The 18,915-nt window shown below is 37.3% G+C and overlaps 1 protein-coding gene across 1 annotated transcript in view; it reads right to left on the minus strand.

Annotated features, from left to right (window-relative positions):
* Positions 1 to 446: 446 nt before the first annotated feature.
* Positions 447 to 18,915, minus strand: part of LOC117217138 — a 31,142-nt gene continuing 12,673 nt past the window's right edge. The window contains exons 2-3 of the mRNA XM_033464506.1: positions 11,581 to 11,674; positions 447 to 1,684 (exon numbers count right to left, since the gene is read on the minus strand). Of these exons, the coding sequence (XP_033320397.1) occupies positions 1,053 to 1,684; positions 11,581 to 11,674 (726 nt within the window). The 3' untranslated portion in view covers positions 447 to 1,052. The remainder of the gene's footprint in view (positions 1,685 to 11,580; positions 11,675 to 18,915) is intronic.

The raw sequence follows: 18,915 nt of genomic DNA on the forward strand, positions 1-18,915 counted from the left end.
CAGTGTATAACCATTGAAATTCGCAGCTGAAGTCCAAACTTTAAGATATCTCAGAAGTCGAATATCAACGATTTAACCTTTTCTAGATTTTTCTTGAAAAGGTTTTCTTGAAAAGTGGATAAATACAGCCCTGTTCATAAGTGAGCCTCTTGAAAGCCAAACTGATCAACTCCTGCTTTTATTTACATTATGTAAATCGAGTAATTTAAATTTCTCAATTTTATCACACAGATACGTGATTAGTATTTGAGTTTCGGAAAATAAACGACTTATTTCCATTAGTTATTTATTATATGATGATATAATAATAATATGATTTAAATGACAGCGATTGTAACATCATTACTTTTTCGTAGTTCTCATTTTATGGAGTTGATCAATGTATTAGGACACTTTATGGTTCGATATAAAATGCGATAGCTGATTCAAATTATCAAGGAAATTACTAATTGATCATGATTTTGTACTTGAGAATTTATAAGAAATATTCGTACAAAGTACAGAAAGACTCGTAATATTTTAAGGACATGTTTAACTCGTTATTAAGAAAAAAGTTATATGTAGAACGAACTTGAGATAATTTTGCACATTAGAAAAATATCTCATATGCCTACGTAGGTTCCAAACCAGATAACAATCTTCAAGGCTAATCGCTTTACTAATCACTTGTTAACAATCTCAACGTTTAATAATCTTCCAATTAATTTTCAAATTCACTCAGTAAGTGGCCTAATACTTCCCAACCGATAATGTACATAGTTATTAATCCTCTTATAAATTCCTCCACCCCGGATCCATAACTACACCTATTACCAAAGACCTCCTTAATTCCACAAGAATCTGACCACCTCCGATCATCCATCCCCACATTCATCTTTCAACCTTCGCTTCCGAACAGGAAATACCCCCTCGTTTCCATTCTGTTCGGCTCGCGATTGCCCTCCATCACTGGAAGCGTTCCTATCGGTAAAAGCCAGACGGGCTTCCCTTTAAGAATAAACAAAAATGAAAAAAAAGAAGTACCTCATCCGATAAAAATCAGAGTGACTCCTTTACGTAGTGTATCGAGCGAAGGCGCGTTCCCTTTGGAGTTCCAGATGATCCTTCATCGCCACGACTGTAGGATGATGAGGCGGCAGTCCCTCGTCCTCCACGAGATATCTGAGGGCTTCCGTAGCACAGGCGTCCCAGCCGGCATTCCAGGACGCTGGAACCTGCTCGACGTCGCTGTTGCCTTCATCTCTTTCCTGGTCCATCCTCAAACGGCCCTCCAAATATTGATAAGGCTCGAAGATCGCGTGTTGTTTGCCAAACGAATGAGACGAATCTTGTCTCTGACACTTATCGGCCACGCTGTCTCGATAACAGCTGCTTCCTTTCGGGTCTTCGACCTCATCAAGGCAACTGTGTTCCAGGTAACTCATCCCAATCAGCTCCATTCGATCCCTATCGAAGGGATCACCTCTGGCCAGGAGCCTGTTCGAAGTCTGTTTCTGATGAGATTGCTTCAATTCCTCAGCCAAAGAAGCGGCCAACTGATGCAACAGTCTGACGTTCTCGCGCTGCTCTTCCTCCTCGTCCTCGTCGAGATCGTCCAGTTCGACACCTTCGTCCTCGGAGGACGACACCAGGTCCTCGAGATCCTCGTCCACGCCCAGTAACGTCAGCAACCTCTCCGCGGCATCTGCGCAGAGACCCAGCAATGCATTTGCGTGTGTATGTATGTATAAAGGTTCGTACGGGGGCGAGTAGTGACGAAGTATGGGATTTTGAAAGTTTAGCAATCCAGTTTGCAGTTTGTCTTTCGAGAGTGGTTCGTGAAAGTATTACACTTGCAGAAACTTTCTTAGATTTTGAAGTTTCAGGATAGTTATTAGACGACGTGTTTGTGGTTCTTCGTTGTACTGCAATGTTTACGAAACGTTTGTTCGCAAGGAAGCGCAACCAGTCATTAAAAACGCGATCCTAAAGAATCACAAACACGTCGTTTGCAGGAAAGTTTTACGAAGTTCTGTATGAATATGAGGTTCACAGAGGAAACATGTAATAGGTACAGCTTTGTTAATTTCCTGACTTTGTTCTTACGTTATGATTAAACGGAAAGATTTTAATTGATATGGTAATCTCGAAAGAAAACAGTCTGTTGGATTAAAAGGTGAGTCCGTTGAAAACGAAACTGATAAGTTTAGAGGATACCAAAGATGTAATTATTATGATCAGCAATAACTTGAAAATTTTGAAGAGCATAAAATAAAAAGATAATTTGGAAATCCCAATTATCCCAATTGATTGACTGCTTCCCCGTAGAAGATAAGAAATTTGATTTATCGTGTCCTTTCCTGCAGTCGAATTAGCTGTGCCATCTATCGTGATCATATTGATAAAATTTCTAACCAATCTATAAATATATATGGGAACTACCGGTGAAGAAATTTCAATAAATCGAAATGAAACTTCAAAACGCTTTACGTAACACATATGATATACGGGTAAAAACTTTCTACGTTAAATGTTCGAATGCTTTCACGAGCGACTGTACGTCGTTCCTCTGGCAAATTCGCAAATTTCCACGAATTATCGTTCATACAGAGAAGAGAATTTTTCCCCAGTTCGCAAACGCTGATTTTAAAAAAGCAAGGGAAAAAAGGGGAAGGTAAAAAGAGAACGATCGCTTAAATGATTTATGCAAAACCAGAACAAACTTCCTGAGGGACAGTTAAACATTGGTGATGAGTAGACTGCGAACGTTTATGCAAATTAAATGTTTTCTCAACGCGGCTAAGGAAATAAAACTTAATCAGAGATTTGTTTCACTCGCTAAATGTTACAACGAGCAAGTATACTTAAGATATTTTATATGTCCTTTCACGTCATACGATTCTATTCATTTTCGCAGTTTTAAGTTTCCCATAAATGCATAAAAATCCTTAGTTTACCGACGAATTTTTGTCAGGGATCGAGAGAGGGAGGGAGAGACAAATGAAGCAGAATACGTGAAAAGCCATAGAACTCGATTCTCGACTCGATAAAAGCGAGCCTCGCGAAAGAATCAAAGAGAATCGCCGACCGGAATTCGCCTCGAGTCTCGTGGCCCGGTTTCGCGTCTCGTTCCTGTGGGAATCCTCCACCATGAACCTCCCATGGGAACTACCTGTCGCTACACACCCCGTCATCCGTTCCTGCGAATCATCGAATTTCGCACGAGCCTCCTTTACTCTCTTCCCTTCTCTCTTATTCGTTGTAATAGTGCCCAACCATATTCTGTATATATACATATATACACACACACACACACACACCCCTGTACGAGTACACCCTTCTGAGAACCCTCGACGAGACGTCAGGTAGGGCCAGTTCGTTACTCACCTATTCCTGGGAACGTGGATGCCGTGGACATCCGGAATATGGTGTTCGATTAAACGATATTTCGATATAGGATACCTTTTGGGAAACTGATGGGAGAGTTGGTAGATGTTTCGAGGAGAATGGGATGGTGAAAAAAATGAAATTAGGTTTCACAGTGGATATTTAATATGAGATTCTTGACTCTTAAGAAATCACGTTCAAACGAATTCTAAAACAAATGCGTTTGTACAGGTGAATAGTCGGATCACAAAATTGTTAGGTCTAAGTTGAAAATTAAATAATTTGTGAATCCAAATCGATATTTTAAAGCACTCTTAGGGATAAGTATCGTGCGTGATTAAACGATCATGGGAATTTGTGGGAGAATCGGTGTTTGGAGGAGGACGAGGTGGTAGAAAGGAGATCAAATCTGATTGTGAGCATCGGGTAGGGAGTATCGAATGTTTGAAAAGTCACGTTTAGGAGTGTGTAACGATAGAGTATAAATAAAATTTTATTTAAATTAGATATAAATATTTACGCAGAGTTCGTAGAATTAAAAAGATAGTCTACCAAGTGTATTATATCTGAATAAGGGAGATTAAATAAGTTGGGAATTATTACTTTCCACGGGATGAGAAGCGAGAGGATTGAACAAGAAAGTCTGTTCTTGTTATGAATTATGTAACAACGTGTTGGGGTTGGGAGGATAGTTGGAAAGCAGAATTTGCGTTCGTTTAGGGAAATGGTGTTTGTATGGATATATCGTATTTTCCTGCACGGTAAAGGATGTTGCTTTTGATAAACGAGAGGGTGGAGGGAATATCCTTGGCGAATGTTGGAAATTGCACTTGTACCATTTCCAGCAAAACATAATCAAATCTGATAAACAAAATTGATCGAATCACAGAAACCAAGGATTTTAATAATCTACTTGAACTAGAATTTGCTGTCCTTTAATTTAAAAATTGAATGAAAGTTTTATTATTATTTAATGAAATACACAATGAAAGGTAATTAATTAAATTCAGATTCGGTAAACATGCTGAAATTAAGTTATGGGGCTGTAACAACATACAAGTACAATAAGTACAAAATGTAGACTATAACTACAAAAAGTTATATCACTTTACTACTAAAAAATGTAATGATAAAAATTTAAAATTAAAATTATAATTTTATATATGTAAATAATACTTTTAATTATAATTTAGACGAACATTAATTAGGCAAGTCGAGACAACGGCCAAACGGGTCCCGATTAAAATCTCGATTCGCGTACGTAGATTAACAAGAAAATTATTTGAGAGGAACCAGTTGAAATCATGTCTCACGAACCAAACGATTTTTTCTCGATACGTAAATCGTTCCCTTTTTTTCTTTTGCTTTTTTAAAAAGCCTCGAACGTTAGTCGCTCTCTTCTTTTTTCCTTTCATACGATCGACACCAGTGCGGAGTCTGGACCAGTCAGAAACGAGTTCATTGTTTTTTTCCCACCGGACGACAAACCCCCGGGACGTGGACGCCGGACGTTCCCACAGGGATAGCTAGATTTAAATGTCTCCTTTCTATGGTCTCTGAGACGAGGAAAAGTTGTATGGATTGAGTTAGGTTAGTCAGAGATTTAAAGGGCTTGAAGGGTAAACAACGTGTCCATGTCCCACGGATATGATCTATACTGTTTAAAACAATTACAGGATCACCTCCTTGAACGGTTCTATTACCAACTGAGTCTATCAAATGTTCTATTGTTGAACAGGCGAACAAGAACTATTCTATAGATTCGGTAAATCGATACGTTTCAGGCAAATCAAATTACATCACCATTGAAACAATTCAACTTTCACGTGATATATTTTTCACTGAAATCGTTATTACACTGCGAATATTTGGAATTTATACTTTTGTTTTACCTATTGGATATTATCATAAGGGTTATGTGCATTCTTTCATCTTTAAATTTCTCGTAAACGATACATAAAAATTCCTTTGACGCTTTCATACATGCAGAAACAATCAAATTCAAAATTTCCCTGAGTACTATCGAACATTTAAAAAATGACTGTAATTGACTTCGAAACTGACGAGTTGTTCCCGTTTGAACTCTATTGATTCAAGTCAAGGGACATTAAAATAGAAAGATCAATTAGATTTTCATGAATAAACACTTCCCAAATCACCCCACATAATAAAAATATAAAAGTTACCTCGAGTTATAAATATAGCAAACTTGAATAATAATAGGAACGATCTCCCTTTTCGAGAATAAGGAAGGTATACCATAGATAAAAGTTTCATAAGGTCCATGTAAAATGTTCTTCCACTCATCGTTAGGAAGTCAAGAAGACGGATGATGATAGCCTGATGGGAAAGAAGAATAAGCCCGGACGTCTTCTGTCAACTTATGACACCCCTTAAAGATTCTTCGACTATTGAAGATTACGTAAAGACCGTTGGAACAAATTCTCCTAGGGTGAGAGAAAACGTTCTTCTGGAAAGATTAGCGGTTCCATTGGGAAAAGCAAGAAGTAGAGATGGGTTGAAACTTGATTTTTCGATTGATAAAACTTCAATTTTCCTGCTCGTTCGTAAAATGAAATTAAGATCAGAGAATGAACAAGAATGTGCTCTTAAAGTCTTAAGATCGTAGCAATTAAAACGATCAACCCAGCAAATGTAAACGCAAACTCAATCGTATTGTCTCTGTTATTAAAATAAAGACAAATTCATATCGTGGCAGTACTCTGGAAAATCAATCGCGCGAATCGAATTTAACGTTATTTATCGTTTAGAGGGATTCGAATGACGAAAATGGAACGGTGGTTTGACTTTCCCGCGTTCTTTTCGGTTTCACGGACTTTTCATCTTTCAAAATCAAAAAAACTTTCATCGCAAACAAATTTCGACGCGGATTACAAATAAGCGAGAGAGAAAGAGAGAAACGAAATTTATAGATCGTAAATCGCAGCGAATTCGATCCGTACGGCTCTTTCTATTATTCAGCCACCTCTTGGAACAGAAATTGCTCGGCTGCCGGAATTTTCGTCGGAAGATTGAAACGCCTACGGTTGTAAGCGGCCGAAGTAACTCGCCGAAGCGAGCCACCATTAGCATATAAAATTCATATTTCAAAAAGGGGTCAGTAGATTCGTACGCCCGTAAGCGGAAAGTTATTTTCCCCGTGTATAGCGCACGAACAGGCATCCCACCGCTTTGTGATTAATGGTAACGACCGGCAAAACTTTAATGAATCTTATAAATGGACTTTGAAACAGTCGAAAAGAGAGAGAAAGATGATGTCGTTATCTGGTGTCCTGATGTTGTCCCGGAAACTGGGAGCCGTTTTAACTCTCGATACCGGGATGGTAACGAGACCAAGAAGCCCGATCGAGCCAGTTGAAAATTTATTTCAGACGGTTAAGGGGCAACGATTAATGGCGGAGATGTGTTAGAATCAGGTCGATCGATTCTGTGTTGCAGGCTATCGAGATCTTGATAAATTAATATACGGTGGCCTTGGTGTATAATAATCTTGATTCGGATTAGTCAAGTTGTTTAGGTTCGACTAGCTGAATGAAAAATAGAATATTAATAATTCTAGTGAAGTATATGAATTAGACGATAGATTAAACTTTCAAATAAAATCAGAATATATTTTGTTTTTACTAAACGTAAATTTTATGAAATAACGTTTTACGAAATGACGTCCTAGATCCAGATTAATCAAATTGCGATTATTTGATTAATTTCAGTAAAACAGATGAGCTTCGATAATTCTAACGAAGCGTAAGAACTTGATAATGGATCGATGTTTCTTTTCCGGTAATCTGAATTTCAATTTATCAAACTCAACTCACCTAAACGAGTCGAAAATTTTATTTTTGAGAGAAGCTCTATTAATCTTACTCTACTTATCGAAATTAGTTATAAAAAATTCATTTCTTTCTCTTTTTTATATTATCAAATGTATATGGAAATAGCAAGCCGTCCACGGGACACACGGGGAAAGATCATCGAAATTCCCAGGCAGATTGATGATAGGGGAAATATTGTTGGCAGAAAAGGCACGACCCTTCCCCATGGCCCTTGGAATAAAAATTTTCTAGGATTTCTGCGCATCCTACGAAAGCAGGTACGGTTCGAAAAGGGATCGAGAAACATTTCTGTCTCGCGTGAGACTGCTGGAGAGCAACAAATTTCCCATATTCCTGGGGAAACTCGATTACCTTTGTTCTTTGACAAAAGAGCCGAGACGACGAACAGTGAGCTCACGAACAGCAAACCTACAGACGCATCGATAAGTTATTTACGCGACAAGGCGAAGCCCAGAGGAACGAAATTCACGAGGACGTTCGTAAATTGGCAGAGAATCGAGGATCGTATAAATAAATTTGATTTGATAGAGTTGATGTGGAAGATGATTGCTAATAATCATTTTGTGCTGAAGGAAGCGACGCAAAAATAATTTTGGACTGGTTATATCACATGGAAAGTAAAAGTTCCAGTCCTCTCGAGACCGAGCTTTCGAAGATTGCCAGACAAAGCTTTCTTTTTATCAATTTCTTTTATCAACGGTAGAAACGTATCTGCCTTGATCAATTTAGAGATCAGTTTTAACTAAAACTAAAATTAATTCGTGGAATATAGTAATTTTTAATTAGATCATGCCTTGTTAAGGTACAATTTTTTGTATATGCAAAACAGGGCATAAACGAAGCTTGTCGCGGTAGGTTGAAATGAGAAGCTTGAAATAATTACCGTTTGAGCCAATTAAAGACGATTGGAAGAAACCAAGGAAGAAATTTCGATCGCAATCCCTGTCGACCCTACAAATTATCGATCGAAGACGATGGACCGGAGAGACCGGTAGAAGCAATTAAAAGCAACCAGAAAGAATTTAAAAAAAAACAGAAGTTTTTGGTAGCTCGTCGTGAAACCGAACGAAGTTGGAACTAGTGATGAGAATGACACTATATATATTGATACTCAACCAATTTATCAGTATTAAAACACTTGCAGAAAATTAAATAAGTTTGCAAAATCATTGGAGTCTTAAAATCTTTACGACGTATATCATACTATATAGTGACCCATCAAAAATTCAGATATTCTTTGTTACAGTAACAATTTTATAAATATTAATTATTAATAAGATACCAAATTAATTTTGGTATCTCTATTAAATATTCTACTAGATTCTCCATCGTATTTTTTATTCGTTTAAAATTGTCTCAATGAAGTTTAATGCTTACGTAATACCTTTTTGTGAACTCAAATAATCCTACCATAGGGTTATTCAAGTCATTCGCTCGATTTTGATTATTTTCTCTTGCCGGACGTATGATATACGACCCTTTCTCATTCTTTCGTTATTACATCTAAGACTAACGGTGTGTCTCGAAATACGCAACGAGTGCAATGTTGAAAATCGAATTTTAAGACGTTGAAGCCTAGCACGTTCAGTTGCGAAAGGATTTCCACGATTCCTATCTTCAGGACTAACATTGGGAATAGTTCTTTTCATTTAGTTTTACTTGACAAATTTCCAGAACATTCGTTACGTCGTTGAGAAATACTTTTTAAAAGCTGACGTCGATACATGTACCAGATCGAATACGTTTAGCGATATTCAAGCAGCTCTATTTTGCTATGTCAATCCGGTATCAGTTCCGACGATATGTAGTCGCGATCGATACGATCGTGGATCGTTTCGGGAAGATCGCGTGACCGAATGTTCCACGTTGCCTCGAGGAATCCACCAGCCACCATTCGAAAGTGAAAGACAGGCCGAGCAGGAGGACCGGGTAATTAGGAGCGATTACCGAACGCGTTTAAGTGGACAGCTCAAATCGCGGAAGGGGAACAGGCGAGGTTGCTTGATTATAAAGTGGTAAACCAAAGGTATACTTTGTCGTAAAGTCATCGCGCGAGAACCAAGGACGTAATTACACGAATCCTGGGATCCGGACAATTTCGCCTGGTCGAAATAATCGCGCGAGAAAATCTCTTCTTCGCCAAAAAGGGAATCGCCTCGTTCCTTTTTCCTTCGCCCCTTAACCGTTCGACTCGAGGACTTTGACTCTTTCTGACCGAGAACACGGAAGCTTGGCTCCACTTTTGACAATCTCGATGTTATTGCATCTTCTGCGTCCCTTCTGACCGGTCCAGGACGGATTCCTTTGAGTTTCTTTCTTTGTAAAATTGTGGAAGATCGCCATTCTCGTTCGAGCAACCTCGTTTCTAGCGAGCTTTAGGATAGTTTCATCACCTTTCTTGGGATTTGTTTTATGGCTGAAATTCTTGGAGTTAATAGTAATTAACTGGTATTAAAAAAACCGTGACTGACACATAGGTCGAGCTTCGTTGAATCCCCCAATGAAATGGGATTTTTATATGGAAAAGTTAAGACATTGAAATCATGTATGAAAGAGAAGATTCTCAATTTTGAGAAGATATATGTAAAATAGGATTTGTAAAAGGATAGAAATATTTGTAGACAATGAAAAATTTCCACGATTGATGAACTATACGCAATATGTCGGAAGAAGAACAAGGATTATATGTTTTTGAATTGTTGCAATTTATAGCCGCTGTTTTGAAGTAGTCGTTACAAAGATATTCAAAAATATATTTCCAAAAATCATTTATCGATCGATCCTAATGTTGCATATATTTATGTTGAAGAGATATTACTGTGATGACTTTTAAATTTTGTAAATTGAAGAAGAATTTACTTACAAGCCGAGGGGTTGGAAAGATTCCTCGATCTTTCATCCCTCGACCGACACTAACGGAAGTAATTAACCATAAACGTCACATTTTTTTCTTACATCACTTGTCCTCTTTCTAACCTCATTCTCGTCTCCTGGAAGGAACACATCCGATCAAGGGTCTGACACGAAACGTTTTAACGATACGCTTACAAGGCGCTACCTGGAAGTGATTTTCTCTATGACTAAGCCAGCACAAAGTGAAAGACCGTGACAAACAGTTTTCTCTTGCGGCTGTAAATAATTATTCTGTCTCGGGAATATTAGGGTGAAAATATTCCCCTTTTGTGCGGGATAGCACAGTAATTGCGTTTCTACCAATTTTCCCCGCAGCTGAACGTTTATTTAGCTTAACAATTTTCGAGAGCCACCCCTTACGCCCGCGAGCACCCATCCACCCTCTTCCTCCAGCCTATCCACCGCACAGGTCTCGGCGTTATTCCGCCTCGTTACACGCGAACCTACTCTCTTAATGCCGTTTTCTCTACCCCGCTATTCTACGACAATCTAATTAACGAGCAAATAAACTGCACGAATGCACTGGTTTCACCAGGACGGAAAGGGGGTGTAAAACAAGAGGGTAGTTAGGAATAGAAATGGAAACGAGGATATTCGAAGGAGCATTTGAATTGCAAGGAACTTGTTTGCAAGCTTTATGAATGCCTCGAGGGATAATAACGTTAGCTGAAGTGAAGAGAACTCTCGAACGAAACATACACAAGCTCATACAGGTATTTGAACAATAGAAGACACCTTTTATGAATATATTATGCGCGTTGTATGAAACATTTTGAAACTTCAATCGTTGAGTGATATAAAGGAGATAAAACAATAGAATGTAGTGTAGCTTTATACAATGGTACAAGATAAGGTTCGTAAAATAAGAAGACAATAGAGAGACACGATAATTTTACAAAATGAATTTATATTTGATAAAAGCAATGTATATATATGTATGATACATAGAATGTTATCGATATGGCAGAGAATTTTCAGTACGGAAGCTACCAAAATTCATGTTTTTATCATTTTAAAATTTCTTTTATCCGTCACTGTATTTAGTCGAAGGAGTTTTTAAGGGTGCTTCAGGATTTCATTTCAAGGAAACAAAGATGCAATTTGGGATTTCATTAATGAACCAGAGCAATAGACGTCGTGATCCTCATCAACTATACAATTTGCTATACTTGGACAATTTATTATAAGTTTATTTTATGAAAGATCATTATTATCAGAGTGGCTTTTCAGTCGTTGCTAATTAATTGGATTGTTAGTGCCACGATTGTTGGAGGAAAATTCAGATTCGTGTACATTTTACTCAATTGCACCCCTAATTGCGACCCCTTGGAAAGCTTCCCTGTTTAAACGAAAACATCCTGTTCATTGAACCGCGGTCTCTTCTTTATCTATAGGGAAGAGAGAGGGGGAGAGAGAAACGTGGGGTGAAGAATGAAAGTTTAATTACCTCGAATTGTCAGGGATGAATCCGCTACGTCGGTTGCCAGATCAACGAGCTCTTCCAACTCCCCTCCGTCACCCTCGTAGTCCATCATCGTCTCCTGAAATCAAAAGTTTCTTTTTACGGTTCGTCGATTCCATTCTATTTATCATCTAAATTTTCAATGCTAGACCTAAAAATCCTTTCAGGATTGACTTTAACGTTCAATGATATACTTTAACGAATACAATTTAACAAATGAAACCACGAAGCAAGTATTATAACGAGTACTATACTTTGGGTGCTTTATATGTAGACTTTTATAGAGACCACAAAATGTACTTGTACGGTATTGTATTTCTAATTACATCCATATACTAATTAAGTGCAAACACATTAAGTTTCATGCGACTTGATAGTACACTTTCATGTGATCACTGTATATACTACGTGCATTCTGTGCATTTTTACAATTTTAAATTTCGTATAAATCCATGAACATTCTAATCTACCAATGTTCACGTACGTTATCTAAAAGAAACGAAGGAAAAATAAATAGATAACTAGGAAAAAGTAATTTCTCTTTGAGTCCTTAATAAAAATTCGCTTCTGAATAACTTAAAATAATCAACTATAACATTCCACTTCGTAAAATAAATATTTCGCGTTCAAAACGCGATAATATAGGAAGAATTTAACGTTATACGCAAAAGTGTTAAACTCGGACGAGACTGCTGTTTAATACGGGCATAAAATAAATGATGCGATGAACCGTCCCCGAGGGAATGCAACAGAGACGTGATACGCACGAAAATTGACCACGTTTGTACCAAACCAAGAAAAAAAGGACATCCTGGTTATGAAAGGGAAGAAGACAGTTGCAAAAAACAAGTAATATCCGTCAGGGGGTTTAACGAGATTGCGCGCGGTTGTCGGCGCTTCCTGTCTTCCAGAACGTTGATAATTTTTAAAAATTGAAACGTGCAAAAGCGCAGAGAAACCGGTCGACCGGTGTGGCGGTCTCGTTAATGTAGTACTTCGTAATCGACGACCGTACGTTGTCACTATCGCCGCGGAAATAACGCTTATTTAGAAGAAAAATCCACGATGCCGATTGACTCGGCGGTAAACGCTTAATTATCCACTCCATTTACCATAAAATCCCTCGCTCTGCATCAAGAGCCGCCAATACGTGGCAGCATCCGTTCGTTAGGCGGCACAAGTTAAACGTAGCGTCGTGAAATCTTTTAAGCTGACCAAAAACGCAAAAAGAGAGGGTACGAAGAGAGAGAAAGCCGAATAAAACCAAATAGACCGCCTGCAAGAACAAGACTAACCGAGCGGCGACATTCTGAGGGAAATTGTCGTGTTACTTTTATAAAGGTACGAGCACATCTGTGGATAGATTAAACGGAACGGATCTAGTCACGACATTTGAAACGCTTTCAACAGCTTTCAGTATGTTCACAATCGTATGTACCATAAACGTTTGAACACACGATGCACATTTGCCACGACTTCTCAGAGCTAGATCCTAGGTGAGAAGTTAGATTAGAAAAACGATCGATGGATCAGAATTTTCGGATTGGTGCAAAATAATGATCGAAATAAAAGTTTGCAAGAGTTATACAAAAATAATGAAGACAATTATGCGTTGACCCCATAATATCCCATTAGGGCCTCTAATATATATGTCGATCTCTTTGGGTATTCGTCTGAATAACATTGATGGATACAAGTAACTATGAATATAGGTAGAAAATAGACAGATAAATAGGTGTATATAGATTATACTGGACTCAATCTATTTGTTGCATAAATAGAAGACAAAATTTAATTTAATTACACAAAATTGATGGACCTATTATACCATTGAATATGTAAATTCTTTATAATATAGAATTTCAAACGAGGCAGTAGTTCTTAAAAATATCAATAATTTTTTAACATTTGTTCAGTTCTATATAATTTTTTTATTTTATATACAGGTAATAAAAATAGCAATTAGTGTGTACGTTCGAAACGTGTTGACCCAGTCCAATATATTTTCCGGAAGGTACTTTGCTGTGGTGATTAAAGGTAGTCATATTGTGCTAGCAAAATTGGCGAGGGTTATCGGTAGAAAGGAAAAATCACTTGGTGCCAACGATGCAACATAGTAACCCACTACCGTCGACTATTTTCTCCTTTATTGTCCGGTTTCTGTGGGTCACTGGGTATGAACGCGTTTTCCCAGATACGCGCACCCTCGTTGTGCTCGCAATAAATTTCCCGAATTTAGGGTCCAAGGTCAGCCATAAACTGGTCACTGGGTAACTGAAAAATAGGTTCCTGAAAATTTCTAAGGACAAAAACGAAAAGAAATAAAACTTGAACCGTTCGACCATAGTCCTATTTAGAAATTGTCGAATATTCATTTTCAAGCAATTCCAAGCTTTTCAATATTTTTTTTCTTTTTTTTTTTTTGGTGGACATTCGAATCACAGTCTCTGATCACTGAATTAAACCCACGAGGAAAGTTTTCAATTTTCTGCTAGGTTGTCTGTATATAAAACGATCGATGTTTAATTATTTCAACTTCACTGAATCTTAAACACAATGAAAGGAAATTCATATATATAGGTATTGAATCAATATCACATATGAAAGAGAAAATTCTCAACTGTAAAATAATGTCTGATGATATACGTGCAACGATTAAAAAACATTTATTGAAAAAAGAAAAGAAAGATTGAAAAATTCAGATAATAGAATCAAACATTTTATTATATGCAAAATTATATAGACATTAATGGACCAACCCTAATGCTCGACGAACTGAATAATTTGTTGTCTAAGGAATGCAGTAAAACATACGGTATCGTAATGTTGGAATGTTTCATATTTCTCGTGCGGGAGCGTTATCTCGTTATTGCAGAAAACGAATTACGATAATTTAAGATACTCACGGAAATGGTCGATATACGTCGTTAGATCGTTAAGATCGAAGAAGTATAAACATGACTGTGATTACGTAATACATGCACGAACTGACTACCGATGTAATAAGGAGAAATCAGCATTAATCATTACAGTACATAAGTACAACTGATTTTATCACGTTGTTTGGATTACATTTGGAAGAAACGAATTCTTCCATTTTTGTATAATTAATGTAATTTATTTGAACGAATTAATACATTCGGGAAAAGATGTGACTGAGTTCAATTTTAATTAACGTTCGTTCAATTTCGACCAAATTAATTTCAACGAGCAAGGCATTCGTATGTAAAGTAATATTACAACAGCAAAGTATTAAAGTTTTCGTAAATTGATAATAAAAATTCTTAACCTTTGCGGTTATAAGGCGGATTTTACTCGACAAGACGCACTTAAATTTATGAAATAACGAAAAGGGTTAAAGCTTAGAAGCGTATCTTCAACATTGAAGAAGACGCGAAGAATTTGCAAGATAATTATCCAAGAAGCAGATAAAGGGGTGGTTCCACGCGAAGCATCGTGAAGGGGATCGTTTACGAGGTTCAAAGGCAGCGCAAAAAATTTGATGATGCTCGTCATCGTCTTTTACCAACGAGATAAAAGATCGTGCACGAAGACCGTGGAATCTCGAGGTGCATGCATTTTAATCGATCCGAGCACGTGATTTTAGGACGTCAAATTACCTGCACCGTATATAAATCTCCATATGCAAATGTGTCGGTTTTTAATCACACAGATGAACCCTATCGGACTACAAGCGATACAAAGTATTTCTCGAACACGAAAATGAAACGAAAGAAAATGATTCTTCGCGTACGAAAGAAAAGAGGTAAAGGGGGAAAAAAGGAGAAAAACCCATCAAGAAATACAAAAGGAATACAAAGATACTTTTCGAGAAAGAGGACAAATCATTCTTCACGTAGAAAAATGAAAAGAAGAGAGGAAAAAGAAAGCATCCCTTCGAATTACCAGGGATACGCAAATGTTTTTGGAAAACGAGAATGAAAATAATTCTTCGCGTAGAAGAAGAGGAAATAAAAAGAGGAAAAGAAGGATCCGATCAAACTGCGAGGAGCGCAAGGCTCTTTCTCGAAAACGACAATAAAAATAAGCGATTCGTCGCGTAGAGAAAAGAGATAAAAGGGGGTAAAATCTGATTTGCGTGAAAAGCGTATGCAGCACGTTGCCCGACCAGGAAACGCGATTTCGTCTCCTATAAAGTAGCTTCGAATATGTAAATCCTGGCGATGCGGGAACAACTTCCACGGTCCGTTCAGGCTGCAATTAAAGAGGATTGCTCAATTTATGCGCGATTAAACGCGGACGAGAATCGGATCGATCGTACGCTCTGATACACGTACACACACATACACACCTACTAAAGCCTCTGGTTCATTGTAATTTCAAAAAAGAGAAGTCCCTTTGAGAATGCTCGGGGCCGAAGGGAAATAAGATAAAAAAAAATGTGGAAAAAGGACGACGGAAGAATATTTTCATCCAGCAGCTTCGAACGAAGGGGAGATTATTCGCGGAACGAGGGTAATAAACGCCGATCAAGCAGACCGTGGATGAAATAGAAAATAGACGAGTAACGCCCGTGGAGGCGTTTATAAAGCAAAACTAGCAAACTTTTGTTTGCGATGGAAACTCGAAGAAATTTATTTTCTTCGCTCTCACCACGTTTCGTCTCTCTTTATTACACGAAGGTAACAGAACAGTTCTTTGCAATCTCGCAAAGCTCCTTCGCTTTAGTCGCGGCTCTTTGTTAAGAACACAGTTTCTTCGTTTAATTTCAACTGAGTTTAGAGGCAGCTTTGCGGCAAGACCGTGTTAGCAGCTCGGAAGATTAATAGCACATCCGCAATATTGATTCGCAGAGTAAATAAAGCTCCTCTGCAAACTCTGACCCGGTTTTCACTTCAGAGTCGTAGTTAATTGTGGCCTTGACACGGGCAGAGATGCAGCTACATCAGAAATGCGATTTTAAGGAACAAAGAATACTATTGGAGAGGATACGCTCCAGATTCTTCAACTTATTACCACGAATCGACCAAACTATTCCGATTCTTGCGAACGATAATATAACCAGTGGCTCGTGATCTATTTTTAGAAAGGCAGGCAATTTGCATTACTCTGAACTATATTCCATCTCGAGACAAAATGTAGAACGAACCACTTAACTCGATAGAATCTGGAAATCTTGGAAAGTATCTGATTCGATAAAAACACGAATCACGTGAAAGTTAAGTTTAAATAGCATGCTGCCCGTTACGTAATTTACTAAATATAGTATTTGCGAACGAATCTCGTAGGAAACTTTCGCCCGATTATTGCTGCGATTATTACTACGATCGCGCGCGAGAATAAATTGAAATCATGCACCGCGAAATATGTAAGATCGTCGATAAGCACGCGAAAGAAGGCACGTCGCGGTGGTCGAATGTTTTCAAGAGCAACGTTGAAAACTCTCTGCCATATTTCACGCGATAAACCGGCACGTTTTCGCGATGAAACAACGAGACAACAAAAGGGTGAAGAGTAACAAACCGGGGCTCGTTAAATAAAAATCTGAAACGAGGTAGAAAACGAACGCACGGAAAGATAGATTAGCATAGTGAAAAAAGGCTAATAAGCTAACAAGCCGTTGTAGTCGTTCGCTTTTTGCGATACTCCATTAGTCACGAGCGTCGATTGATCTTTTCTACATGAGCAAACAGCAATCTCGCGTGTACCTGTAGTTTTTCTCAATTCCTTAATTGTAGACTCAGTTAATTCCTTAATTAAAGATTCCATTGGAATAACGTCGATAAGTCATAGTCTTCATTTTTTTATGAAGAACCAGTTTTAATCTTCGGCGTGTTAATATCGTGTTATTAAAATTGTCCTCTTACAAAAATATCGTTTAAAACTCATCGTTAAAACATCGTCAGATTTGCATCTAACAGGTTCTTTTAAGCAGATTCTTTTTCTACGTATGTTATATTGAATTATCCCTTTTTTTTTTGTTGTTATAAAAGAAGCAACAAAACTATGCTTGTTACGTTTCTTCGCATGATTTCCAATTTTTTATCAATATCAAGATTGTCGACAATTCAAAATTATCTTTTATGTATTGTAGTCATATTGAACGTTTAAAAAGTTAATCAATGGATTAATATTAAATTATCTTTTACGAAACATTGTGAATTTATCGTCTAATTTTGAAAGATTTTACATCTTCGAACTTATCCTATCATTTCCCTATTTCGTACTGAAATACATCTCTTTAGTCATCTAGTGATATTAAAATTAAAAATCGACAAAAATATATATCGTAAACGTAAATGTCTTTATCGTAAATTTTTCCCTATTATCTTCGGTAGTAATTTCGTTAGTGTTGCAAAAGCAGGTATCCAGGACCACTTTCATGGAACACGTCAAAACATTCAATCTCCGTTTCCACTCTGCTCGTTACGCAGCATGGTTAATTTATCCGTGAAACGTTAATCACAAATTAGCCTCGTTATGGCCAACAACCCCTCGACAGACTTATCAATTTTAAACGCGCATAAATGCCCGATAAACGCGACTAATTTGTCCATAAAATGCTGGCGCAAATTACTTCCGGCCACCTCTCCGCCCGTCATCGATCTAAATTACAAATACAAAAGGAATTTTAATAACGCTCCGGTCGTTCACTCGACGAGCATTAATATAAATTAAACAAATTAACTCGCGTTAATACAACGTGAAATTGGATTGATACTTTCTCCATTTACGTGAATAAATTGAAAAATTCCTGATAAATATCGCTGGAAAGTTCCAGGTTAGCCAGTTAATAAATTAGCGAGTCGGTAGCCCTTAACTCTTTATCTTTATTACATTAACGTAACACAATGATTTTATAACTGCAGCGAACTCTTGTTTGCCTTCTTTTACTCTTCTATTTCGATTCTACGTTCTGTTAGAAACTCAAATTATTGAGAAACTCAAATTATATATTTGGACGCTGAATTTTATGAAATTTCCTATACATAATAATCTTTACGATAAAGTACAAAGTCTGTTAATTTTCAGTTTTGCGTTTGATATTTCGTAAAGATCGATGAGATCTATATTTAACGCAAGGAAATATCTCGAGTATTCTTTTAAAATTCTCTATGATTCGTTATAGGAATTAAGTTTCCACTATTGTCAGATCACTGTAGTGTTAATGATTTAATCGATTAATCGTAAAAAAGCAACAGTTAATTAGGTTCTTTTTATTCAAAATATTCTCTCCTCATTAAAAGTCGATAATAAATATCAAGTTCTAGAAAATAACTATTCGCACATAGGTCTGTAAGTTTAAACTGTGTGATAAAAAACCAGATAGTCTTCGTGTAATAGACATGTAGTCTAGAA

Source organism: Bombus bifarius, unplaced genomic scaffold (genome assembly GCF_011952205.1).
Source record: "Bombus bifarius isolate JDL3187 unplaced genomic scaffold, Bbif_JDL3187 scf7180000007966, whole genome shotgun sequence".
Taxonomy (NCBI): domain Eukaryota; kingdom Metazoa; phylum Arthropoda; class Insecta; order Hymenoptera; family Apidae; genus Bombus; species Bombus bifarius.